This window comes from Mustela nivalis (assembly GCF_964662115.1).
Source record: "Mustela nivalis genome assembly, chromosome: 6".
NCBI classification, from domain to species: Eukaryota; Metazoa; Chordata; class Mammalia; order Carnivora; family Mustelidae; genus Mustela; species Mustela nivalis.
In genome coordinates this window covers 155,843,696-155,867,028 of record NC_139025.1, presented here as the reverse complement: position 1 = coordinate 155,867,028, position 23,333 = coordinate 155,843,696, and the positions used below count along the sequence as shown (strand labels likewise).

General features: G+C 53.6%; 1 protein-coding gene across 1 annotated transcript; it reads right to left on the bottom strand.

Annotated features, from left to right (window-relative positions):
• Positions 1-14,329: 14,329 nt before the first annotated feature.
• PSMA4 (proteasome 20S subunit alpha 4) lies at positions 14,330-22,236 on the bottom strand. Its single transcript, XM_082736526.1, has 9 exons — positions 22,074-22,236; positions 20,266-20,291; positions 19,998-20,040; positions 18,877-19,039; positions 17,640-17,717; positions 17,246-17,334; positions 16,653-16,783; positions 16,042-16,165; positions 14,330-14,714 (listed from the first exon to the last, which is right to left on the bottom strand). The coding sequence occupies exons 2-9, from the start codon at positions 20,266-20,268 to the stop codon at positions 14,560-14,562; spliced, it is 786 nt and encodes a 261-aa protein (XP_082592652.1). The 5' UTR covers positions 20,269-20,291; positions 22,074-22,236; the 3' UTR covers positions 14,330-14,559.
• Positions 22,237-23,333: the final 1,097 nt, after the last annotated feature.

Sequence of the window (23,333 nt, the reverse complement as noted above, 5' to 3'; positions counted from 1 at the left end):
TTCCGGGCGTTTGAGGGGGCTCGCGCGCCGGCCCCGCCCCCTTCCCGCCCCTTCTCATTGGCCCCGCCCCCTCGCCCGTAGCTCCGCCTCCGTTTACCCCAGCCCGCCTTTGGCCTCTCGGCTTAGAAGTTAGCCTAGAGCCAGAGCTCCGCCTTTTCCGCGCCTGACCCCGCCCCTGTCCCCGCCCCTTAACGGGCCGGACTCCGCGCCCCAGTGCGGGTAGTTGCAGCCAAGCCCGCAATCCCGGGAAGGGGGAGGCCGGGCCTGGTGCCGCTGGCCAGTCCCTCATCTGGCCTCCGGCGACGTGGGCAGGCCCCCAGCTACCGGCTCCGGGGGCGGCGGGCCCGCAGTCTGCGCCCCGCCGGCAGGAGGACTACGGCCGAGGAACAGGGGCGCGGGCTGAAGCGCGAGGACGTGGTGGGAGGGACGCCTGTCCGCTCCTCAGTCCCTGAAGCCAAGCGTGGGGACCCGGAGGGCGCCGTCCGGACCCTCCTTCAGGCGCTGGCAGATATGACCCGCAGCCGTCTCTGCGCGGGCCATGCCCCCTGTGTGCCGGACCATGAGCGTCTGTAAGCGGTGCCCCCCCGCTGTGTGCCCCCCCACCGGGTGCCGGACCATGAGCGTCTGTAAGCGGTGCCCCCCGCCGTGTGCCCCCCCACCGGGTGCTGGACCATGAGCGTCTGTAAGCGGTGGCCCCCCCACAGTGTGCCCCCCCACCGGGTGCCGGACCATGAGCGTCTGTAAGCGGTGGCCCCCCCGCCGTGTGCCCCCCCACCGGGTGCCGGACCATGAGCGTCTGTAAGCGGTGCCCCCCCGCCGTGTGCGCCCCCCACCGGGTGCTGGACCATGAGCGTCTGTAAGCGGTGCCCCCCCACAGTGTAGCAGGACCATGAGCGTCTGTCTATAAGCAGTAACCCCACCTCCGTGTGCCCCCCCTTCGAGCCCCCCCCAACCGTGTGCCGGACCATGAGCATCTATAAGCGGTGCCCCCACCACAGTGTAGGGGACCATGAGCGCCTGTCCATAAGCAGTGTCCCACCCCGTGTCCCCGGCCACCAGCATCTGTAAAGACTGATGACTCCATGCAACAGAAATGCAGCCACTGGCCCCGGCAGACTGCTGGTGTGCCATCTGCAATCCCTCCCGACCCTACATTTCATTCTCTGTTCATAATTGATTAGAAAGCTTCGTTTGGCTGAAGAGGTTCAGGCGAACTGACTTTAAACTTGTGTGGCAGAGCGTTTCGCTGATTTTTCACACCTCTAAGACTCCTCATGAGCAGGAATTTCACACCAAGCTCCAGACCCAGAAAGTCTGATAAAAACCCCGGTTGTAAAGAATGTTAAAATGGTTAAGTTCAGGTAAAACTTCTCCCCTCCGTCTAAGTACAGCCAGGAGCATGGAAACAAAGCCCAATGCTGCTGCTCTGCTGGGGCCACAGAGAGGGGTCGGGTGAGTCCCTACTGACACTCCTGCACTGGAAGGAAAGTGTGTGTGGTCCCTTGGCTGCACACTTCTGTTCACTCCGCTCAGCAGATGGGGCGCATAGACTCTCACACAGCTCACCGGAACAGCATCTGAGCAAGGCAAGTGTTACTGCACCTTCACAGCTAGGACTGGAAGCAGTGGCTGAATCATGGCGGGAGGGCACAGGACCTTTCAGGGGGAAACCTGGGTGGCGTCAGCCCCATCAGCAAGCATAATTGCAACTCCCGACCTCTCCCGGGAGTTCTATCAATAACCATGAGAACAGCGGTGATGGACATAGTCTGGGGAAAGGACCACTCGTTGTGATTGCTTGTACGTGAAAGGCATAGTGAGAAATTTGTTGGGCACTTTAAAATCCAAGCAAATAATTATGGAACATAAAGTGTGCATCTTGAATGGCTTTTCTGGAAGGGTATGCACGTCACTCTCAGTTGCTGGCTGCGGTGCCACACCTGACTCTGGTAATAGGCATCGTCAGATCTGCATCCCAGACACACTGCCCTCTGAGCAGAGTGGGGTTCTCGCCCCACATCCCTGCCTGCGGCCATCCTCCTCCACCCCTTCTTGAAATATCCACATCCACCATTTCTTCAGGACCCCCCCTCAAATGCTGCTCACACCATGAAGCACAGCCTGGTGCCTCCCAGCGTTTGCCGCCTCTCTTCTCTCGGGACCCAGAACACTTTTCTCTTGCATTCCTACTTTCCATCTTTTTCTCTCTAAATCTTGTGTCCTCTCCTAGATAATGAGCTCCCAGGCCTAGAATCTACCCACCAGCCAGTCAGTGCCCTGCCACAGAAAGTGGAACTTAATCATCACCACGTTAACCTTGCTAAGGAGTGGGGGGCTGTCATGATCTATGCACTCTTTAAATACACAAGCCCACGTGATCTCAAGCTCTCCAACAAGGGCAGTGTCGTGTCAACCTCGAGCTGTCCTGTCCTCCCTTCTCTCCAAAGGTCCCTGCTCTTCTGCCCACACTCTGTGATGGTGGGCATGGAGGGGTCTCCCACATACTGACATGAGCAGATGCACACTCAGGTGCTGATCTCACCTCAGAGCCCCAGTGTGTCCCCCTGGGTCACTTGCAGGCACTTGGGAAGTCCCAGTCCAGCCTGGCCTCTCCTTCTTCCCAGCTCAGTCCATAGCACCACCATGCAGCGACTTACTCCAACTAAACATGGCATGCTCAGGTCCCCCTGACCCCCACCTCTCTGGGCACATCCAACGCCCCTTCCTGGCTCATCACCTGACTGATCCTTGAACCCGCCCCTGTTCCTCCCTCCCACTGCAGGCATCTCCAGCTTAGCCTGCTGCCCGGCACGCCCCAGCACATTCTGCAGAGGGCAGCCTGAGTGATTGTCTGAACGTGGAAAGCCAAAGCCCAAGTCTGTGCCAGGGCCCTCGGAGTAGCTCGGCTGCCCTCACTAACGCCAGCCTCACCCCTCCCCCTTGCACCTGCCTTCCTGGTGTTCTGGTGTTCCAGGTGCCTGCCCTTTCTCTCTTACCCCCACCTCCCCTGGGGTGTCCGATTCCTGTCACCTCCTGAGAGACAAACTAGCCCTGTGGTCAGGTCCTCCTCTCCCTCTGCACCCTCCCCTCAGCACATGTCACAGTCTGTGTGATGCACGCCCTTCAGTATGCGGTCCCTCCCATAGGACATTTGCTCCCAAAGGCAGCAGCTATGTCCACCTCGGTCACCCGGCTGTGCCCGGCGTTTGGAGCTCCGGTCGAGGCTCAGACCGTTTGCTGGGTGAATGCATGAATGCTGGGGAGTCTGCCCCGGATCTCAGAGCTAGCGAGCCGAAGATGGTGAGCGGGGACTCAAACCCAGGCCTCAGAGACCACCATTCTGAATGAAGGCGCTCTGTGGGCCCCACCCACTCCAATTTTTTTTTTTTTTAAATTCAGTTAATTAACATACAGTGTATTATTGGTTTCAGAGGCAGAGGTCAGGGATTCACCAGTTGCATATAACTCCCAGCACTCATCACCTCATGTGCCCTCCTCAAATGCCCAAACCCCTGCTACCCCAGCCCCCACCTCCAGCAACCCTCCCTTGTGGTTTGTCTCTCTCTCTCTCTGATTTCGTCCTATTTTATTTTCTAAGTGGTGCCTTACAACCTGGAGGCAGGCTCTGCCACCGGCCTGCCGTCGGGAGGCAGAGGGGGTCATCCTCTATGGGGTAGTTATTCTCTGATGTGCTCACCTACAGAGCCCTTAAGCAAAGGGAAACTGGTGCTTTGCAGCCGAAGAGCACGGGGGTTGGGGGGGCGGTCAGAAGTCTGATAACCACAGCCGTCTGGCAGTGGGGTGACCCAAGGTGGCGTCCTGCATACCGACCTTGTTGTGCACTTCCTGCCTTGTAATGGGGTCAGATGAGCCAAACGCAGAGCTGGGCAGATTCTCAAATCTCCCATTCAGCATTTCCATTGTAGTTTGGTGATAAATTCTGCTGTGAGCCTTTAAAATGAAAGCCAAACTGAAAAGTTAATTAAAGATAAAAATGGATGCTGTCAATTTTACTGCTGAAATTAAATACGTTTTCACAGATTAAAGGGAAAAAAAAGCCAGTATTGATAGGGTATTAAAATTCATCCTTCAAGAGAAATGATATAAGACTAAAAGTTCCTTTTTTCAGGGGCTATTTCAATGACTAATCAAAATGTAAAAGGGCAGACGTATTTTCATGTACAAAGCTTCAAGAAAGAAAATTAGTTGGCCATATTTTTATTACACTGTAATAGCTAAGTAGAAGTGCATAAAATCACAGATCACAAAAATATAAACCATATACATATCTGAGCTGTGTCCGGAGAGTTTAATAATAGCAGTTCTTTTTTTTTTTTTAAGATTTTATCTATTTATTTGACAGAGAGATATCACAAGTAGGCAGAGAGGCAGGCAAAGAGAGAGGAAGAAGCAGACTCCCTGCTGAGCAGAGAGCTCGACAGAGGGCTCAATCCCAGGACCCAGGGACCACGACCTGAGCCGAAGGCAGAGGCTTAACCCACTGAGACACCCAGGCGCCCCTAATAATAGCATTTCTATGCCACAATGTCGTAGACCCAATGACCAGAAGAAAAACTCAAGTGGACAAGGAAATGGCAATTCATAAAACAGAGTGAATTACAATGTTATCTGGACAAATATAAGCTCTTCTTACAAATAAAGATACGTTTTCCCCTGAAAAACCCCTGCCCCGGAAACGTCCAGAGCTTTTACATCCAGGAGTGATGAAGCACATCATGGAAGAATTTTTCTTTTAAAACAAACAGAAAGAATACACACGGAGAGATCTGAACCAAATCCCAACACAGCAGTGGTAGTTCCGTGGAGGTTGTAGGTGAGTTAATTAGCTCGATTGTGGTGATACTGTTGCCACACCCACACTTCCTAGACACACGTGTTTTTGCTATCTCGATAAAGCTGCTTCAGGTGCCTGGGTGGCTCAGTGGGTTAAAGCCTCTGTCTTTGGCTTGGGTCATGATCTCAGGGTCCCAGGATTGAGCCCCACATGGAGCTCTCTGCTCGGCGGGGAGCCTGCTTCCTCCTCTCTCTCTGCCTGCCTCTCTGCCTACTTGTGATCTCTGTCTGTCAAATAAATAAATAAAATCTTTAAAAAAAAATAAAGCTGCTAAAGCATAGAGATTTCTATGGTTAAAAAAAGGACGAATATGGATTTCCATACATTTCTTCACCAGATTTGTAATTACTCGCTATGCAAAGCTCAACATTTGTACTAAGTAAACACAACGTAGTATAAATTGTACTGCATTAAGTGACCTGTTCACCAATGGCCCAGTGGTGTAGATTTATAAAGGACATTAAGCCCCTATTTTGATGTCTGCAAGACACCATCGTAAGTGCTTAATTCGGTGCAAAAGGTAGAATTTAAGTATTTTTATCAAACACACAACCCGGACGTCACTCACTTTCTATTCTGGAACTGAGAGATATTCATAGACACTGCCCCATGCATCCAGAGTAAGTTCAAAGGACAAATTATACCACAGGTATAGACCACAGATGCTCCAAAAATTTGTGGCTACACACCCAGCAGCAGAACTGCCATCCCAGAATTTAATTTAACGATTGCCAATTTCATTGTTCCCACTCCAATCAAGGGGTGTTATGAAATTCTGAAACTCACAAAAAGCACATAAAAAATTCAAAATTAAATAGACTTCATTTGTGATTTGTACACAACCGCATAATGCTTTTAGGGAAGGGAGGGTAAGGACACCACACTGGGGCGTTCGTTTGGGAACCTGCTCATTACCCATCTGAACTGACTTAGCAAGGGCCTCCCCCAGCTTCAGTTCCTGTGCAATAGTGACTGATGCCGAGTGTTTTATGGCCGAGAAGCACGACCAGATGGGTATCTTTCCCCAACACAAAGAGTTCCCTCTGAGGGTTAGAGTAATAGATGACATTGATTGTCCCAGAGAATTGATTATCTTTAACCTAATTCCAAGCCACCTGAGCCAGGTCTCCGACGACGGGAAATCATTGGTAACGTCCAGCTCCACAGCTGTGCCCCCGAGACGCGATCTTTCCTTGCTCTTCTAGAACACGCCTGATTAATTTCAGGTGTTTTCAGTCACTTGCACACTGAAGAATGCTTGAGACGCTCTGCGCGCCAAAGGACATCCTGATCCTAGGCTGCGTGTCCTCTCCTTGTCCTCAGGGAACCAGGGCTGAGCTTGCCTGTGGGACTTGGGATACACGTCTGCTCTCCCCAGTGTTCTGTGGGGTAACGAACTGGAAAACAGCAAGATGGCAGCCTACTGGGAGGTACTCGGCCTTTGGTCTTTGGTGTCAAATAAACAGAAGTTTGAATTCTTTCTGTTGCATCTCAGCCATTCGTTCAACAGAAACTTGAGAACCCACCATAGGCCCAGTTCCTGGGACAACACAGCAAACAGGGCAGGATTTACAGCCTAGAGAGGAAGGCAGAGAACGAACAAGACAGTTTCAGCATTTGCTAAGAACTCTTGAGGAAATAGATAGAAAGTGATGGAGGCGCCAGAAAATGCCTTCCTGGGGGGGGGGGGTCTGAGAGGGGAGACAGGGAAAGCACCAGTCACAGCATGGGGAGGGCGGCGGTCCAGATAAAGGGGGGCAGCTCATGTGTGGCTCTACGGGACCAGAGAGGCTTCGTGAGGAAGGACAGAAAGAGGCGTCAAGACGGGGGAACAGGGTGAGGCCGGGAGGGACAGCACAGACTTTCTCCTTGGGACAGCGGAAAGCAGCAACAGGTTTATAGTAAAGATTCTTCTATGATTTGGGTGGGGGTCCTCATACTTTAATTAGAATTTCAAAAGACTCAACAAACTACTCATTTTTTTAAAAGTGGACAAATATTGCCATACCTAGAAAAGCAGGGTTGGCTGAACGGACCCATCTGTGGAAGACTTTCTCTCCCGCTTTTTTGGCGGTGAGGACCGAATCCTCAGCCTGGGATTCTGCACGTCTGGAGACTGGCTTCCGACACCATCCCCGCCTAGCCCTGCTGCTCTTCCAGCGATTGGCACCGTGCCAGACGCCGTCATGGGCTCACGCAGCTTCTGTTCCCACACCTTCCCGTTGGGTGCCGGCTGAGCTGGAGAGAGCTTGGCAGGAAATGCCCGGGAAGCCATTTCTACTCTGGGAGGATCAACGATCACCTCACGATGCAGCCAGACCCCTCCAAGGACCTTCGAGAGGAGGAGAAACGGGTGTGGGACCCGACAGCGGGACTTACCAGCCGCAGCTCCAAGACCTCACTCTGAGCACACAGGATTGTAGGACCACGTAACAACATGTCGTTCCCAGGGCCTTGGAAGCGCTGTGCCCACGAGGGGTGCGAGGGGTCAAGCCTCATGGGCGTCCCAATAAAAGCCTGAAACTCCCTGGTAGGGAGCCATGCATGCAGGGGGACAGGTGTTGGAGGCCCTGAGGAGGCCAGGACAGCCCACACGGGGACAGAGGTGGCAGACCCGGGGGACGGGCACACCTCACACACTTCTCTGAGCCTTGCTTTCCTCAGCCAGAGAACAGAGAGATGCCTCTGAGTCGCCGAGCATGTCCAAGGCCCTCGGCAACGGGGGCTGTACTTGTAAGGAAGGTTTCACAAGGTGACTGTCAGACACAGCAGACATGAAGTCGCTGTCGCAGACCGTCTGCCCCAGAAATGATCGTCTCTGCTCTGTCCCACAGAGAAAGGGTTTTCTAAGGCTTCAAAATCCTTCGGGAAGCAACGAGAAGGGGAAATACCTATTTTAATGTCTTCTTTGAAACTATTTTTCAACGAATGGCCTGTAATTTGCGGCAGTCTACCAGTAGACATACTCAGCATCTCGGCCAGGGAGGGACATGCACAGTGGCCAGCTCTGAGCAAGACTGTACAGGCGATTTTTCATTTAATCTGTTGTGTATTTTGCAAAGCGAGCACATGCTGCTTTATAATCAGAAAAAGTAAGTTACTGGATTGTTCAAGACCCAGGAGACATTTATCCTGGATTCTCCCATTCTGTATGATTTGGAATTTTTCAGAGAATATTATATAAGGCGCCTGGGTATAGAATCAAAGGCTCAGCCTTTCCTAGCGCTAGGTACAAAGGCTGCCAACATGAAAGGAATCCAAAGTCCTCTCCAACCGCGAGCCCTATTTCAACGGAAACTGACGAACTCACAGACATTCACTCGGGCGTCCACGCACTCTCCACTTGTCCTGGTCTCTTTAGGAGAAAATAGGAGAAAGTAGACCCTTTTACAACCCGAGTCACTCGTGTGATTGTCTGGCACGAAGGTGGATTAAAATTTAAACAAGACATGACCCAGCACTTCCACTTGGGGATACGCCCGAGAAACGGAAGCCCAAGTCCACCCAGAGTGTGGGTGTGCGTGTCCACAGCTGCGCTAGCCACAACACCCCGAACGGAGACCACCCTCGCGCATAGTGCGACCCCATGGCAGGTGTCTCTCCACAGTAAGAATAAGGGACTCCTGCCGTTCTTACTCTTATCCTGTAAGCTGTGACCTGCCAACCCGCGCTGGGCTGCGACAAACCATGACATGACCCTCGGTGAGGCGCCGGTCACACAGGGCCACACGGCAGCTTGCTGACTGCACTCTGGGACACGTCCAGGGCGGGCAAATCCGCGTGGACGCAGAGCCAACTGGCGGGTGCCCGGGGCCAGGGGAGCTGGGGTGACGGCCAAGTGCGACGGGGTTTCTGTTTGGGAGAATGAAAGCGTTCTAAACTGGTGTTGGTGGCACAGCCGTGGAGACCAACTAAAGCCACCATGTGTGCATGTCCTGGGGGACTGGGTGGTGCGTAATGTCGCCACAAAGCCCTTACAGAGAAAACGTCACCATTTCGTTGTATCTGATTCTGAATTCATTCAAGAACATTAGTGTGAATGGCAGAATTAAGGTGGCATCGCCAACTGAAATCCTGACTTTTAACAATAGATACCAATTAAATTTTTTATTTTTATATTTTACCAATTCCATTTTTTAAATTGTATACGGTAAAACCACAAATTTACTAGAAGAATGTCCGTATACTTTTTAAAAACCTGTGATTCCGTCAGAGCTCACATACAGGGTAACATTACTGTCAGGTGTACAGTACGGTGATTCGACGCCTCCGTGCACCAGCCATGCTCATCTCAAGTGCCCCCTCCCTCCCCAGCCCGTGTCCCCGACCCCCACCGCCTCCCCTCTGGCTACCAGCCGCATACTACCAACTATTCTGCAGTTAAGAGTCTGTTTCTTGGTTTTTCTTTTTTGTTTATTTTGTTTCTTAAATTCCACATGTGACGAAGACCATACGCTGGTTGTCTCTCTCTGACTGATTTGTTTCACTTGGCTTCACACTCTCTAGTTCCGTCCATGTCGTGGCAAATGGTAAGTATCCGTTCTTTTTGGTGTGTGCGTAATATTCCATTGCGTGTACACAGCACGTCATCTGTTCTGGGCTGCTTCCGTAGTTTGCCTATTGTTGAAAACGCTGCAGTAAACATCAGGGTGCCTGTACCTTTTCCAAGTGTACCGAACATTTATATACTTTGGCGGTGGGGGTGGAGTATCTTTACATGTATCATACCAACAACAAGAAATGTCAAGGACTCACAGCTTTGCCTACAAAAACACAAAAAGCCTCCCATTATCGGCATTAAAAACAAAAATGTAAGTGCTAGGATGAGAAGACCCGGGATGCGGGTGGCAACGAGCTCAGGAACGACTTTCCTAAGGGCCGTGGCGGGAAGCCGGGCAAGGAGATGGGCAGGCAGAGCCCAAGAGAACGCGAATGTCGAGGATCTGGAAGAAAAAGGGCGGAAAGCGTGTGATGTGGGTTCATGGGTTCATAGGTGATGTCACCAAGTTCCTCCCTACGAGGCCAAAACAACAAAAAAAGGTTAGAAAATTTTAGGGGTGGTTCATGAAGCTTTTTAAGAGTTTTATTAATTAGAGAGAATGCCGGCACGAGTGGAGAGGCAGGGAGAATCTGAAGCAGACTCCGCCCTGAGCACGGAGCCCGACGTGGGGCTCCATCCCACAACCGTGAGGGCATGTCTTGAGCTGAAACCAAGGGTCAGAGGCTGCCCCGACGAAGCCTCTGGGGCCCCACTCCTGTTCTTCATGCCTTTGAGCTGCGGGCCAAGTCAGCGGCCCTGGTGCGGCTCCTCTCGCTCCTCGCCCCGGGCAGCTTGCCCCCTCTCTTCTCTTCACCACCGGGACCCTCATCCTTCCTTCCATTTCTGCAGCCTCGAGGCTGGCCTCCCCACCCTGTCTCCTCCCACCTGAGCCGGCGGCTGGCTCGAGTTAGGGTGTACTCATTTCCCGCATTCACTCAAAAATCTGGGCTGCCTGGGGCGCTCAGTGGAGAGTCCGACTCTCAATTTTGGCTCAGGTTGTGATCTCAGGGTCTTGGGATCAAGCCCCGCATGGGAAATCCCTTCTCAGCGGGGAGTCTGCTTCCCCCTCTTTCTCTGCCACCCCCCCATGCTGTCTCTGTCTCTCAAATAAATAAATCATGAAAAGAAATTTAAAAAATAGAGACTCTCTGTGGTTCCTGCATGGCGCAGAGCACAGGCTACGCGATCAGCAAAGCTGTCTTGTCTCTGCACATTTCCAGCCTCATCTCCTGTCCTTAATCGTCTTCCCCTGAGAGCTCGGCTCCAGCTCTGCTCAGCTACAGCCGTTCCAGAAATATGGGAGGCTGTCCCGCTGCCAGGCCCTCTCCCGAGCAGCTCGCGGCCACCGGGGTCCAGCACGTGTCCGCATTAGCGAGTAGATTACAGCCCTGCCCTTCCGGCACAGTAATAACCGGGAACATGTCTTACTCAGCCACAAACTGCCATCACTTAACATTACCAGCAACATGGCAAATAGGAACAGAAATGAATCTACTTTCTGGGTTGTTTTTCTTCTCCAGAACGTGGAATATTTTTGCACTGCTAATGCTTTCATGGACCTTTCGAAGTGCTAGACAGCAGAAATTTGAGTCTTGCTTATTTTCTGATTTAAAAAACCTCCAGAAGTAAAATTATACACAAGAACACCTAAACATTAGTCATTTTTAAAACATGATTTGTAACTCGCCCGAGGGAAATCAACACGATTTCAGCCTGTTAGCTCCTTGGTTCCCTGCTTCTGTCTGTCAGTGCTCCTGCCCCAGCCATGCCCTGACAGGAAGAGCCTGTGTCCAGGTAAGGACTGCTGAGCTACAGCCAGGACGCATCAGCAACACCCTGCAACCCGGAGCCATGAAGACACCACAGAGCAGAATGGGGCCGGGGAGAATCTAGGCTGGATGAAATCTTGGAGCAAGGGAAAAACCAGTTAGGGCAGCCCCTACCCCACCCCCAGGTTTCCGTTTCTCCCCAGCATGAAATTATTTCAACAAAAGGGCCAGGGGCATCTGGCTGGCTCAGTCAGTGGGTGTGTGACTCTCCTCTCTGAACTGTGAGTTCAAAACCCCATATTGGGTGCAGAGAGGACTCAAAACAAAAAACAAAAAACAAAACAAAAAAAACAAACCATACGGGCACCTGGGCAACTCAGTCGGTTAGGCATCTGCCTTCTGCTTGGGTCATGATCCCAGTCCTGGGATCGAGCCCCACCTCAGGCTCCCTGTTCAATAGGGAGGCTGCTTCTCCCTCTGCCTTCCCCAGCTCATGCTCACTCTGTCAAATAGATAAAATCCTTAAATACATATATTATTTATTTATTTTTTAAAAGGTATGTTGAGATTTTTCCATCATTAGGTTGGAGTCCTGAATCTTTGTTCTGGATGTTGCAGGAAAATGTGCTAGGACCCTGGCCTCTGCGGTTCTCTTAACTTTAGGGAAGTACTCAAGGGGTGGTCAGGACACAGAAAACCCACCAGTTCTACTACCTGGACTGGAAGGCCGTGGATTTCAGGATTTCACTCCGGCATATCAAGGACCACTGTTCCCTCAGTCCTTAGTATCTGAGGCCTAATATGTGCCCCTTTCTGTTCTCAGTGCGGGGACACAGCTGTTTGAGTCCCAGCTCTGCACAGTAAGCACATGTGCCAGGGGGTGAGGGCTTGGAGAAACATGGCCACAGGGAAAGGGAGGAGGCGTGTGCAGGGGAGTGGCTGCTCCTTCTGGGGACATGGCCCAAACAAGGGGACACTGAACATGGGCAGGGGGCCGGGGGGAGGGTGGGCAATGCAGACACTCCCAGGGCAGAGTAGTCTCAAGGCAGAAGGACAGGCAGGCACAAAGACCCTGGGGTGGAAGAGGCTCGGTTATTTCAAGAAACAAGCAGCTCATTCAGACGAGCACCTGGTGGAGGAAGGAGCCGTAGGGCCCCTTGTGAACCAGAGTGAAGCGGCTGTCCCCATGCAGGAAGAGCGGCCCAGCCATGGCCTGTACTGAGAACTGCTCTGGCTGCCGTGTCAAGGACAGACTGAAGGGAAGACCTGGCACAAGGCTGTCCGAACAGCCCGTGTGAGAGGCTCTCGTGGCCAACGCCTGCACCCTGGGTCTGGTCTGGAGACAGGCACCTCCCTTCTCCATCTACCTCCCCTTCTGGGCAGAGCGAGACCCAAAGGATCACGTGGCCCCACGGAGCCGACCATCACCACTTAGATTCTGCGTCTGCAGATTTGCCTGTCACCCCAAGCCAGCACGGGCGGGACCTTCGTGGTCCCTATGGACGGGCCCAGCCAGCTTCAGAGTGGAACCCTGCCTCATTTCAGCCTGTGCACCAACAGCACTCTTTTGGTCTATTTTATGCCTATTTTCCCCATCTTTGTGCTATTGGTGATCCCACCTAAACTTGGGGCCAAAGTGCCTGCTGATGTCCCCCCATGGAGGAGATGGAAGGGTCAGATGGCAGGTTACAGCTGCTGGCCATGAGCCCAGACAATGAATTACCGATACACATTGATAAGATGTCTTTAAACAGAAACACACACAAAACAAGGCCACATGTTGACCGGTTGGTGCAAGCGTGGCCAGCAGCTCAGGATCCTGGCCTGATACTCGTTCCCCCCAGGCCACGGATCAGCATTTGCTCATCCGGTGCTCAGGACAATGTGACAGAACACAGCTACTGGGAGTAACAGGAACCAGCTGTCTAGAGCAAAAGCCATCTGGATTAAAGAACCACAAAGGGGCGCCTGGGTGGCTCAGTGGGTTAAGCATCCACCTTTGGCTTAGGTCATGATCCTGGGGTCTTGGGATCAAGCCCCGAATCGGGCTCTCTGCTCAGTGGGGAGCCTGCTTCTCCATCTCCCACTGCCTACTGCTCCCCTGCTTCTGCCTCTGTCAAACAAATAAAATCTTAAAATAAACAACAACAGAACACTATGTCAGAGGGTCTTGGGAACAGCCCTTGGCAGGAAGGCCAGCAGTGGGGCTGGCACACACCGCCCCTGCTGCCCACACCTACTGGCTGGGGCCCTGTGTGTTCCAACAAGCTGGGCGTGTGCTTCTCATGGGCCCTCAAGCCTGAGAAGTCCCCGGGGAGCTCTGGTGTCTCCCACACCCAGGCTGTGGGGTGCAGGCGGGCCGGCCGGGGCCACAGTCAGGGGAACGCAGCTCTGGAGCTTCTGGCAAAGGGGGCTCCATCACAAGGACAGCTGGACTCAGCAGTGGAGCTCCCTCTGGTCGATGTAAACTGTCCCCTCTTTGGTTCCTCTCTTCCACTGCTGCCTTTGCATCTCAGCGCGGGCTGTGGGCAGCCTGTCCCAGTGTCAGGACCCTCACCTTGCCTTGCCCATCCCCACCCCCGGCTCCAGCCCAGCCCTTGCCTTCGTCCTCACACACATCCCTGTGGACAGAGCCTCTGTGAGAAGAGCAGGGGGCGGGATTCCAGGATGTAAGCCCCGCAGACAGGAGGACATGGGAAAGGGACACTGCGGGGGACCCTTCCCACAGGGCGCTTGGAAACTGCTGTTGGCAGAGTGGGGGGGTGGGTACGCGGGGTTTCACTGTCACATCTTCCACACGTCACTAACTCCTCACAGACGTGTACGTTCACACAGGCGTGTGCACACACTTCCAGTCCAGGTTGAACCCATCCACACCGGGGACAGCATGAGGCCCTGCGTCCCTGGATTCTACCCCGCAGGCACCTAGACAAAGACTCTCTGTTCTGCTCCCAGTGGAAGGGGGACAACAGCAAAGCAAACCCCGACTGCGCCACGCCCCCCTTCCCATTTATGAAGTTAGCACCACGTCAGCTGTCCCCGCGCACGGACGCCACACACACGGGCCGCCACAGCGCACCTAGATCACGGGCAGACCACGGCCTCTGCCGATCCCGGGGCTGTCGCGACTCCTGCCACAGACACTGTCTTCCTTCACCTCCGCCATTCTTTCCACGTTTTATTACCCAAAACAAGGAGGGGCGAGGGCGTCCACGACCAGCAGTCCACCGCGGTGCAGGGTTCAACTGGACAGAGACGGCGAGGACCTGACGCAGCTGGTGCCACCCTCGTCTCCCCGCACAGGCGAAAACAAGCGAGGGCTTTCTCAGGGTGGGAAGGAGGACAGCGAGGGCCCTGAAGTGACCCCACGAGAGCTACGGAACCCCTGGGTCCTCCTATTTGTCCTTCTCCTTCTGCTCTTTCTCTTTCTTCTCCCGCTCGGCTTTCGCTTCCTCCTCCTCGTGATTTTTGATCAACTGCTCCACCTCCTTCTGTTTGAGGACTCTGATGACCGTCTTCCCGCTCTCTCTGGTCAGGGTGGCGATCTCCACTGCAAGGAAGCATACGCGGTTACAGGCAGATGCCCTCGGCGAATGGCTCCCAGTCCCAGCTCCCCCGGAGCCCAGGCCCAGCACTACGCCGACTCCCGCTCCCACAGCGAACAATACCTTCCCTCACCTTCCCTCCTGTCCGGATCCCAGCGACACACACACACACGCCCCTACCGACAGGTCCCTCACCAATCCTGACCTCCGACTCGGCAATCTGTCACTTTCCTTCAAAGAGCACACCCACCTCTTGCTCTAGCTGGCCTGCCATTAGCTGCGACACCAGCAGGAGCCTCCATGTCCTCCACGGAGCCCCTGAAGGCACAGAGTCTCTAACCAGTAATCCCATGCCTTTTTCATGGACTCTGGAAAGCTCTTCAAAACGAAGGCATGAAAAGCAGCTTCCATGACCACAGACAAGCAAAGTAAACTGACACCAAAGGAGAAGGAGTTTTTTGAGCAGGGGAAACAGAGTACTGCCTCCCTGAAATGAGGGAGAAGAACACGACAGGACAGTCTGCAAGTCGACTGCATTTTCTAAGGAACACCAGGGGCCCAAGTATCCTAAACTAAATCATTCCATTAACTGACCCTAATTTTTGAAAACCTTATGTAGAAATAGTTTTATAGGATCACAGAGCTAAACTAAATCAAGTACTTAAAACTGCAAACATGGGAAACAGAAGAGACCAGTGGGTTTAAAGAAGAGAGGATACCCCCTTTCGTGCAAATGTCATCCCTCGGACACACACCATGCGGATGAGCACGTAAGCACATGCCCGTGATCGTCCGCACACACATACAGAGCAGGCTGTCGAGAAACTGATCAGTTAAGAACTAAAAGCACGGGACGCCTGGGTGGCTCAGTTGGTTAAGCAGCTGCCTTCGGCTCAGGTCATGATCCCAGCGTCCTGGGATCGAGTCCCACATCAGGCTCCTTACTCAGCAGGGAGCCTGCTTCTCCCTCTGCCTCTGCCTGCCATTCTGTCTGCCTGTGCTCGCTCTCTCCCCTTCTCTCTCTCTGATAAATAAATAAAATCTTTAAAAAAAAAAAAAAAAAAAAAAAACTAAAAGCACAACTCAGATCTCTAACCGGGGACACTGAGAACATTCAGCCCCAAGCCCTCACGCTCAGAACACAGTGTGGGATTACGGTCAAGGCACCGAACCTCACAAAGGCTTAGCATCCTCGCTTAGGAAACAGGTCTAACGCCGCTCAATTCATTAAGGCTGCGGTGTCAACGAACTCGGACATGTCAGGGTAAACACAGGAGCTGCTCAATGGCTTCTCGCACTCAAGTGAGCCCGTTAGGAGTGAACGCCAATTACCTTTTTCAGCTGACAGTTTACTCACATCCATGGTCTTATTGAGGACTTTGATAGCTAAAGCAAGTGCGGACTTCAAAGTCATTTCTCCTTCTTTGTAGTCTTGTTTTAACATTGAAACGGCTGCCTGTAAGACATTAAGGAGAATCAACAAAGAATTTCCTTTAAATTCCTGCACTTTTTTGGAATATGGATTGGTCAGAAGAGAAACCACTGAATCACTGTGGGCACTATAACCAACACGCACAACCCTAATGGCAGGGAGGGGAGAGACGGCGTGGGGTGACAAGGGGGTCTGGAACCTGGACCTCCCCAGGCCTGCAAGGGGTCTGTGATAGCAGTCAAGGGGTCTGAGAACTAGGATATGAAAAATAACTACGACTGTTTCCACTTCTCACTGAAAACTGGCGTTTCCTTTCGTTACAAAGGTAGACGGGAAGTCCCGGGAGTATCAGCGGTGCTTGCGAGCTCCTCATCAGCAAGATCAAAGATGCTCTGCTGTCACGTCAGGGTTGCGGCAGCTATTTTAGAATAGTTTGTACTCACGGCCACTGGAAAATTATGGTGGTTCTTAGATCTTTTGCTCAATTTCACTGCAGCACAAAAGTACTCACAGCACTGTTGTTCCCAATGCACGTGGCTTTCCATCCTCCGTAGTTCCCACTGGGGTCGCTCTGGTAGAGCTGAAAGCCGTAGTGCTTATCCCAGCCGATGTAGAGCAACGAAACACCAAAGGGACGTTTTCCTTTAACAGCAACAGCAAACAGCCAAACATGTCAGCAATCTGAGTCCGGGATCGCTATGGTTCCCTGAGCCCAGGAGGGGACCACAGCCTCTCTGTGGAGTGAAGCATTCAAAAACTGCTTTGTTTTCTGAGCATCACAGATAAGCGCCAGCCAAAATGCCACTTTTGTCTCTAGGATTTGGGCACAGCCAGAAAAAGGAATAAAGACACAGAAGACTGGTGCTGAATTTCATTATTATGTAGAAAGCAATTTGTTTCCAGATTTGAAAATGGCATTATGGCCTTCCAGCAGTCTATTAATAAGACATACGACAATCTACACAGCGGAAGCCAGTTAATTCACGAAGCAGGAATTTATGCAAAATGTTTTATTTCATTTTCAATTTCTTTTTAGCATCTCAAAAAGGTTATTGTTCATAAAATGGTTTAACTTTGGAATACAATGTTCAAAAAACTCAGTACCTCCAAACTGTGTATACGCTTGTTTGATGTCACACAGCGCTGTGACCAGCTGCTCACAAGGAATCGGCTCCTGGTACTGTAATAAATACCTGCGACAAAGAAACTGGCATATTAACAGTTTTCTCTAAAACACAGATACGCTTAAGCAAACAAATATACCCTCTGGAAATACATCTGTGCCACAGGGACAGTTACTTGTGATTCCAAGAGGTGAGGAGAGCATGGCCGACTGGGATATGCTTAGAGGAAGTAACATGGTAAAACCTTAGTCTAAGAAAACTTGAATTTTCCAGGAATACATTTTTTAATGACTCGGACCTTTGCACAAATGACTCCTCCTTAGAAATACGGCCACTAATGCAGGTACCTGCACCAATGCTATTTACAAGCATACCTTTGAGCAATGAGCCGCAGCTCATTAGTGAGAACGTTCGCATCGGAAGTGATCCCTGCCACGCTGCAGGCCATGTCCCTTGAGAAAAGGAAGACAGGGATCGGTAAGCAGGGAGAGGTCTGCAAGTTCGGTCAGAAACGCACCACCCTTGCTCCAAAGCACTGACAGAAGTTTCATCTTTACAGACTTTCAACCAGATGTCATTCCACATGAAAACTAAACAAATGCACTCATGAATTCCCCAACAGATGTATTTACCATCACCACCCTGTGAACAGGCAAGGGAATACCATGAAGAAGCTAAAGTAAATCCCAAGACTCATCAACAAAGGCAAGAGAGGTCTTACCAGATAGGGAGACAGGCTGCTCTGTGCCCTCCTCCCTCCTGAGGCCTGGCCTGATGGGAGGTGAAGGGGAGGGCACCCAAGGGCCTTTTCTAAGGCTGCCTAGAAGCCCAGGGCTAGGCTCACATGAAGGGGACAGCTGTACCTTTGCCCTCGTCCCCTGGTCTGCCCTGGCTCTCCCACAGACTCGAGAGCCTCTGTCCTGCCTGGCAAGCCTGAGACAGTGACACTGTAGAGGGGACAGCACTCCTTCGGACAAGCCCATCAGAGAAGCCCAGTCAGTAGCAGCGCCTGGCCCACCACTGAGGAGACGGACCAATCAGCAAGCCTTGCTCGCTGCCAGCTGCCAAGTCCCACACACCGCACCGTCACCGAGGGTACAGGGCTCAGCTGAAATGTCCCCACACCTCCGGGAGGCCTGTGGTTTGGTAAGAGTCAGTGCAATTCCACAGAATTCCAGAGCCCACTCTGAGCAATGCTTGGAGGGCCTGCTACAAGCTGCACACTGTGCTGGTTTGTCTGTGTTTATTTCATTTCACTAAACTGCCGTAACTACTCCAATAGGCTGAGACCCAGAGACGTTAAATAATCGGTGTAGGGTCACACAGCTTCTAAATGCACCCAAATCTGTGGGACTACCAAGCCTGAGTCCTATCAATACACAACTCCGGTTCCCCACAGAAGGCTTGACTCTGCGCTTCAAGAGGGTAACACGAGGTCTGGGGCTCGAGGAGGTTTCAGACAAGACAAATTAAAAGCAGAAATTCTCAGAGGTAAAAACCGTTCTCTTCAATTCTACCATGATACACAGAATAGCTCTCCCAACATGTGTGCAATATCACTGCGTGAGAAAGTGAGACACTTAACACACCGTTCCCTAAGATCCCACTTACTCATTCAGTTTATAAATTTTTTCAGAAAAAAAGACTTCATCAAGAAGCTTGTGGATGTTGCGTCTCTCTGCTGCAAGCAAAACACCATCGTTCGCTAGAATCCCCAAGCAGGTGCCTGCGTGCCCAATAGCTTCCATGGCGTACTCCACCTGGTACAGGCGACCTACAAGACACCAGCAGTGAGTACCCAGCAGCACGGCCCCCAGCGAGTCAGTCACACCACTGGCAGGACACACACAAGAGCCTCACTTTCACCCTTGATGAGGCACCCAACCAATCTGGTGGCCAGAATCAGCCCCAAGTACAAAAACGATGAACTTAGCAAAGGATTAAAAAAAAAGTTCCTACGGGGCGCCTGGGTGGCTCAGTAGATTGAGCCGCTGCCTTTGGCTCAGGTCATGATCTCAGTGTCCTGGGATCGAGCCCCGCATCGGGCTCTTTGCTCAGCGGGAGCCTGCTTCTCTCTCTCTCTCTGCCTGACGCTCCACCTACTTGTGATCTTTCTCTCTGTCAAATAAATAAATAAAATCTTTAAAAAAAAAAAAAAAGTTCCTACATAGGGGTGCCTGGCTGGCTCAGTCAGTAGAGCATGGGACTCCTGTTGTGCAGACATTACTTATATAATAAAACTTAAAAAAAAAAATTCTGGTGCGCCTGGGTGGCTCAGTGGGTTAAGCCTCTGCCTTCGGCTCAGGTCATGATCTCAGGGTCCTGGGATCGAGCCCCACATCGGGCTCTCTGCTCAGCAGGGAGCCTGCTTCCCCCTCTCTCTCCACCTGCCTCTCTGCCTACTTGTAGTCTCTGCCTGCCAAATAAATAAATAAAATCTTTAAAAAAAGAAAAAAAAATCTATTGGACCCCCCCCCCATTTTAGTTCAAACTCTACAGACATTTTTATTTATTTATTTATTTGAGAGAGAGACAGTGAGAGAGAGCATGAGAGGCGGGAAGGTCAGAGGGAGAAGCCGACTCCCCATGGAGCTGGGAGCCCGATGCGGGACTCAATACCAGGACTCCAGGACCGTGACTTGAGCCGAAGGCGGTTGTTTAACCAACTGAGCCACCCAGGCGCCCCACAGACATTTTTTAATTTGAGATAGCTTAAACAGTTTCGATTTTACCTTCTGGGGAAAATATGGTAGTCCTGGAGTCATATCTTCGAGACTGCAAAGGAAAAACAGGCAAGTGAGTCCTGCCCAGCAGAAGTCAGTCCACGAACCGTCTTATGAAACACCCTGGCGTGCAAAGCTCAGTGTGTGGGAGGGACTGACAGGGAAGAAGACCCCGTCGCAGCTCTTCTACCTTCCGTCCCCTTTCCTCATGCCAGTCTAGAGGCACAAGCAATAGCATTTATCAGGCAACAGCTCACAGGCATGCGTAGCAACTCACCATGTTTTCTGAACTTCACGTAATTCCTGTAAGAAGAAAGTAAGATCATTATTAAAATGAAACTTGCAATTTAAGGAGCACTTCCTGACTTAAAAAGAAAAATCTGTTTTGTTCACTCCCTTCACTCATCTAATGTCCGCAATGCAGCAGGCACAAGGCCAGATGCTGGAATCCCAAAACAGGGAACACCACTCCCTCCCCTGCAGAGCTTACAATCTGGTACTCTGGTGAGGGAGGCAGACACCATTGTTTTTTGAGAAACAATTACCAAAAATAAAAATAAAAATAAATGAGTTCAAGTTAGACATAGGAGAGACAAATACGCCTGGGCCTAAGAGGAAGGACACGGGGAGATGGGGAGAGCAGCCCAGGCAGAGGAGAACGCCTGCTCAATGGTAAGAGACACACTGCTGAACTTAAAATAAACCGGAAAGAGCTGGAGAGGTAGGCATGCACACCGATGCGCGCAAGCCTTGAACGCCGAGTGAAGAGGCTGAGGCTTTCTTTCTCCAGAATGATGTGGAGTCCCAACCTAGAGGAGGTAGGGGACTGGTGATCCTGTTATTCCTGCAGAAGCCAACAATGGGGCTCAGTGCAATTTAGTGTAAATGCTAAACTTCAGACTGCAAAGCCCATTTTCCTAAATTCCAGAAACTGAGAAGCAAGCTTAGAGAGATAAGCTAGAAATCCAAGCCAGACCCTAGCCCTGAAAGCCCCCCAACCCAAGTAAAAACTGCCAATGTTCTCTCTCGGGCAATGTGGCTCACGGCAAGACTGTGGGCCACAGGGTCACAGGAACTGGATGACATTTAGGAAGATCACTGTAGCTGAGGAGAGCACGAGGAAAGGTAACCAGTTAGGAGGCTGTACACCTGTCAGCATGGGAAAGGGAAGGACAGCCCTGAGCACAAGCCCCACTGCGCACCTCCGGTGCACTTCCAGCAGGGCAACTTTGGGGTACCCACCCTCCCAAGTGACACCCCCATCCCAGCTGTACAACCCCCACCCTGGCCCCAGCCCCAGAGTGCGCACCAAACCCCCACCCCAGTCCCGACTGGGCAGAGCTCGCTGGATGCGGAGCCCAATCCCCAACTGGGACCCGAGCACTAGATCTCAGCTCAGACCCCAGCCTCCGCCCCGACCATCGCAGCGCCTGATCCAAGCTCCGACCCCAGCCCCGCCCCGACGTGCGCACTAGGTCCAAGCCTGGACCCAGGCCCGACCCGCGCGCTAAATCCCAGCTCGAATCCGCCCCGGCCCCCGCCCCGGCCCCGACATGCGCTCTAGATCCAAGCTGGGACCCCAGCACCACCCCGACGTGAGCACTAGCTCCAAGCTTGGACCCCGACCCGACCCGCGCGCTAGATGCCAGCTCGAACCCCGGCCCCGGCCCCGGCCCGGCCCGGCCCCGACGTGCGCACTAGCTCCAAGCTTGGACCCTGGTCCCGACGAGAGCGCCAGATCCCAGCTCTCACCGCGGCCCCGACCCCGACGGGAGCGACAGTCAAGCTGTCGCTGGACGCGGCCCCAAGGAACGCGCTAGAACCAAGCTGAGACCCCAGTCCCGGCGCCGACGAGAGCGCTAGATCCAGCTCGGACGCCGCCCCGGCCCCGGCCCCGACCCAGACGCGCGCCCCGCAGCCGAGCCCCACGACCGCCGGCCTGTCGCCGAGGAAGCGGGTGCAGAGTCATGGCACCCTGGGCGCCTTGGTGGCGGCCGCAGGCCGAGACGGCTCTGCGAGGTTCACGAGCCCCGGCCGCGGGGAGGGCTGCCACCCTTCCGCGGGTGCCCAGGGGCAGAAGCTCACCAGCGGGACACGGAAGAGTGGAGACGGCCACCGAGACTCTTCACGAGGAAAAACACCCGCCGCCACCGCCACGGCCGAGCAGCCGCTGTCAATATGGCGCCGGCGCGTGCGCAGAGCACGGGGGCGGGGCCGCCGCTGGCCCGGAAGTCCGGGGGCGGGGCCGGAGCTGATCCGGAAGTCCGGGGGCGGGGCCGAAGCTGACGGCTACAGCAGGCGCGCGGGGGCCGCTGGCTTCTCCTCGCGCTCGGTTCCGCGAAGGCCCGGGGTCTTGTGCCCCGGCGGCGCCGGGAGCCCCCCGCGCCCCCCGGTGGCCACGCACCTTCGGGTCGGAAGGGCCCCGGGCGAGGACGCTGTGCTCCGGAAGGGGCCGTCCTCCGCGCGGACCCTGTGACGGGTGCCGGCCCCGGGCCCTTCCCCGGCCGCTTCCCCGACACTCCGCGGGCTGGTCGCGTGGGGCGTCCCGCCGGCGGCCGCGCGCTGCTCCGCGGGGCCGGCCCCGAGCTCGTCAGATGCGCTGCGTCCCGCCTGCGGGGCTCTGCCCCCCGCTCTCACTGCGGGCACACGGAGCGGGCCGCGACGGGCTCACGCACCCCCGGCGGGGCCCACCCTGGTCTCAGCCTCTTCCCCGCTCGGCCCGCCCGAGGTAGGGCCCTGCCGACCAGCAGCGCGCACAGCGCTCGGCCCGGCCGACCCCGTCTGCGGTCTGTCCGGTGCCGCCCTCTGCCCTGCTCCCGGCGGCTCCCGCCCTCCCGTCCACCACCCAGCGTTGGTGCGTTAACTTGCCCTGGGCCGCACGGTTGGCCAGATCGGGGTTAAGACGGAGTCATGGGCTTACAGTCCCCTCCAAGGACAGCCTCAGAGGGCAGGGGCTCCGGGCTCTTCAGGTGGATGGAAAATTACTCCTGGGGGACTGGACTCTGAAGGAGGCAGCCTGGGTATGAGCCGTATGAGGCCTCTGCTGTCTCTCTTGCTTCCCGGGCACAGGGCCCCTCGCCGGTGGGTCACTATGCGTTCTCAGGCCCAAGAGAGAGGCAGAAGGTCAGGTCGACGGAAGAAAGAGCTGGTGAGACAAAAGAGCAGAAGGAGAACGAGTTTGATCAGTTTGGGGGACAGAGCAGTTGAGTGTGAGCGGAATGAAGGAGACAGCAAAGGAAGGGAAGGAGGAGAGACACCATGCCGATCCGTAGATACCTCCAACGCCAGAGTTTTTTCCCTGTAGGTCACAGGGAGCATTAAAGCGATGCTTTAGGATGATGAGGC

Bases quoted from the DNA above. Each gene is read 5' to 3' on its own strand.
- PSMA4 (XM_082736526.1), bottom strand. The intron at 16,166-16,652 runs GTGAGTACTTTT...AATGTCTTACAG, and splicing joins GCATTGGGAACAACAGTGCT to GCAGCCGTTTCAATGTTAAA. The intron at 14,715-16,041 runs GTAATTGGCGTT...GCTTCCTTGCAG, and splicing joins TAAACTGTCAGCTGAAAAAG to TGGAGATCGCCACCCTGACC.